At 43.9% G+C, this 3,764-nt stretch overlaps 1 protein-coding gene across 1 annotated transcript; it reads right to left on the minus strand.

The window, feature by feature from the left end:
* Positions 1–716: 716 nt before the first annotated feature.
* Positions 717–2,126, minus strand: LOC146209599 (uncharacterized; the record flags this gene model as incomplete). Its single annotated transcript, XM_084580603.1, has 1 exon — positions 717–2,126. A coding segment is annotated over one exon (1,242 nt), but the record flags the coding sequence as incomplete, so codon positions are not given.
* Between the last annotated feature and the right edge of the window lie 1,638 nt (positions 2,127–3,764).

Raw genomic sequence — 3,764 nt, forward strand, 5'->3', positions numbered from 1 at the left:
TATCCATGGATTACGTTTGCGTATTCTCTTAGTCTTGGTAGGCACATAATTAGTGATGCAATATGACACAACGTTTTTAAATCTCTGCCACAATGTTTCTATATCAGTGTGTATGTCATCCGAGAGATGTTGAAATGATGTTAGTTCGTGCGATAAAGTATCAAGTATGGTAGTGTCGTCAGCTCGGTTGTAGTCGGGATACGTTATTGTTGATTGCAAACAAGGTGCATTATAGTGATGCGGGACAGAACACATTACTAGTTTGTGGTCAGACAGGCCATTTAAAATTTCCACATTGGCTTCTTGACAGGGGAAATGACTACTCAGGAAAACTAAATCTAGAATGTTGGAGCTGGTTCCTTGTACACGTGTGGGTTCTGTTACGATTTGCGAAAGGTTAAAAGAAAGCATTATATCAAAAACAACATCGGCGCAAGGTGAATTATGGTGCAGGGTGTTCCAGTTAATATCAGGAAGATTGAAATCACCTAAAAGTATTAGTCTCGCCCCCTTAACATGATGTTGCATATACGTATACAATGATTGGAGTATGATAGGATCAGAACAAGGACTAAGATAGACGCAACCAACAACGATGGTAGAATCAGAAAAGCAGAGTTTGCAAAAGATAGCTTCTACCCCTTCAACTTCAGGTAACGTAAGGAATCTTATATCTTTTCTTATCAATAATGCCACGCCTCCGCCCCGCGTCGGCCTGTCTTTGCGTGATATGGAATAATTTGGGGGAATTACTTCAAAGTCTTTAATTTCTTTTGTTAGCCATGTTTCAGTTATCGCCATGAATTCTGGCTTTAAACCTAATAATAAGGATTCTAGGGGACCGACCTTATTGATAATACTACGCGCATTAATGTTCACGAAGGTTATTTGGGACGCTGTGGACGGCGCGAGCGTAGAGTCCGTGTACCTGTGTTTTGGTTTTTTGTCTCGGTTAGTGAAGGTGTAACTGGAGGAGCTGCAACTGGTAACACTTCACAATTTTCGTTGTCCCAAAAATAAAGTTCACCGTTTATTTTTAGTTTGTCGTAAACCAGCGACACTTTTTCGCCGCGATCTTTTCTTGGTTTCCCGTATTTCCATAGCTTTTTTCTGATTTCGCGGACACGAAGCGAAAAATCTTCACTTATGGTAAACTCGGTGCCCTTTAATTTGTGACAGTTGCGCAAAATGTTCGTTTTTTCCCTGAAATCTAGAAGCTTTAGTATTACAGGCATTGTTTTGTTTTCCGTTGGTCTACCTAGTCTGTGAATGCGTTCTATTGCAACTTCTTCCATTTTTAGGGATTCTTTCAAAACTTCTTCATTTACAGTTCGCTCCAGGGATTCGCTATTTTCTTCTTCCTTTTCAGGGATGCCATAAATAATAAGATTTGATCTTCTGGAGCGATTCTCAAGATCGTCTAGCTTTAATTCCAGAGATAATACGACCTGTTGAAGATTGGCAATATGATCGGTACATGACGAAAGTTTGTCTTCAAGGAGAGTAAGACGTTCTAGTTTGTTGTCTATTGATGTTAACCTTTCTTCTTTTATTGTCTTTATGTCATCTGCTATATTCTGTAACTGTTGCGAAAGTTCTGTCATGTCAGGCCCAGGATTACTCTCAACGTCACCCGCAAGCAGTAACAATTTCATCACATGCACCACATCGCACACTGTGTCAAGAAGTACCGCAGGGCACGGCAGCACAACAAGGCAACGTTCGCTAGATCGAAAACATTTCCCAAAGCGCTTTCTTACCTGCACGAGGAAGACAAGCGGATTATCCATCTGTGCGCAATCCCAGCTGCCGTGCCCTTTGGTTCGAAATCCTTCGGTCAAGTCTTTTATAGTCCAGGAAGCTTGCAGCGCCGCTCCGCATGGCTTGAAGGCCACACAGTCGCTGCCGCTAGTCGTTGGTGATGGTAGGTGCCAAAATTCGTCCGTGGATCGTAGGACCGGGGGCGTTGCAAAATTGTCGTTCCGTAGCACTTGCACATGTTCGGGCTGGAAATGCTGACGTGGTTGTTGGCATCCTGACGGTATCACCAGCAGGCTGGCGATGATCTGCACGAGGAAGACAAGCGGATTATCCATCTGTGCGCAATCCCAGCTGCCGTGCCCTTTATATATATATATATATATATATATATATATATATATATATATAAAGCCGTGGCGTAGAGGTAGCACATCCGCCTCGCATGCAAGAGGACCGGGGTTCAAATCCCGGTGCCGCGCCATTCTTCACCGGATTAAAAAAGAAAAAAAAATCCGCGTTTCGATGGAATTGCATAAACATGTTTGGGGTGCGACCTGATGCCGGTGAACACCTCCGGCAACGCACGCCCTCACCAAAACAGGAGTTGGCCACCCTGGTGCAGTAATTGGCCGCAACCTCTCATGATAAGCTCCATAAAACCCCGGCCCGCAGTCACCAGCGGCTGCGGAACTGACCACGGCGGCGGTGAGACCTGTGACGCGGCAGGGGGTGACAAAAACTTCTGGCTCCGCTGGACAGGCCGCCATTGGAAACTGACCCTGGCAACGTTTAACGTTAGAACCCTAGCTAGTGAAGCTAGCTTAACAGTGCTGTTAGAGGAACTAGAAGGTATGAAATGGGATGTTATAGGGCTTAGTGACATTAGGAGGCCGAATGAGGCATATACTGTACTGAATGTTGGGCATGTACTGTGTTATCGAGGCTTACCAGAGATGCGACAACTAGGAGTAGGTTTCTTTGTCAATAAGTATATAGCGGGTAGTATAGATGAATTCTGTAGTATTAATGAGATGGTGGCGGTCATCGTAATTAGGCTTAATAAGCGCTATAAACTGAAGGTTGTACAGGCCTATGCACCTACATGTAGTTATGATGGCCATGCAATTGAAAGCTTCTACGAAGATGTAGAATCGGCAATGCGAAAAGTAAAGGCTAGGTATATTGTACTAATGGGCGACTTCAATGCCAAGGTAGGGAAAAAGCAGGCAGCAGACCAGGCAGTAGGTGACTATGGCATTGGTTGTCGGAATAGCAGGGGGATAGTTACTAGTTGAGTTTGAAGAGTGCAATAACTTAAGAATCATGAATACCTTCTTCAGCAAACGGAAGAACCGGAAATGAACATGGAAAAATCCTAACGGGGAGACTAAAAATGAAACTGACTTCACAATGTGTTCAACCCCCGCCGTTGTGCAAGATGTAGAGGCAATTGGGAAAGTGCGATGCAGTCACCACAGGATGGTGAGGTCCTGAATTAGCCTAAATCTGAAGAAGGAACGCAACAAATTAGTAAGAAAGATACCCATCAATGAATTAGCGGTGAGGGTGAGGGCAGAAGAATTCAGGATCCCGCTACAGTATAGATATTCAGCTCTAACAGTGGATGACATTACCCTAGAAGCAATGAACAATTACTTCACAGATATCATTACTGAGTGTGCTGTAGAAGTAGGCGGCAGGGTAGTTAGAGATGATACCGATAAGTTATCTAAGGAGACGAAAGATTTGATTAAGAAACGCCAGAGTATGAAAGCTTCCAATCGAACAGAGCAGATCGAATTGGCCGAGATATCAAAGCTAATCAATAAGCCTAAGGTGGCTGATATAAGGACGTATAACATGGAGAAAATTGAGCATGCTGTAAAGAACGGGGGAAGCCTTAAGGCGGTAAAGAAGAGATTGGGCATAGGCAAAAACCAGATGTATGCGATAAGGGACAAGGAGGGGAACGTCATCACGAATATGGACAAGATAGTCAAAGT

Source organism: Amblyomma maculatum, chromosome 1 (assembly GCF_055883805.1).
Source record: "Amblyomma maculatum isolate TAMU_Amacu chromosome 1, ASM5588380v1, whole genome shotgun sequence".
Lineage (NCBI taxonomy): Eukaryota > Metazoa > Arthropoda > Arachnida > Ixodida > Ixodidae > Amblyomma > Amblyomma maculatum.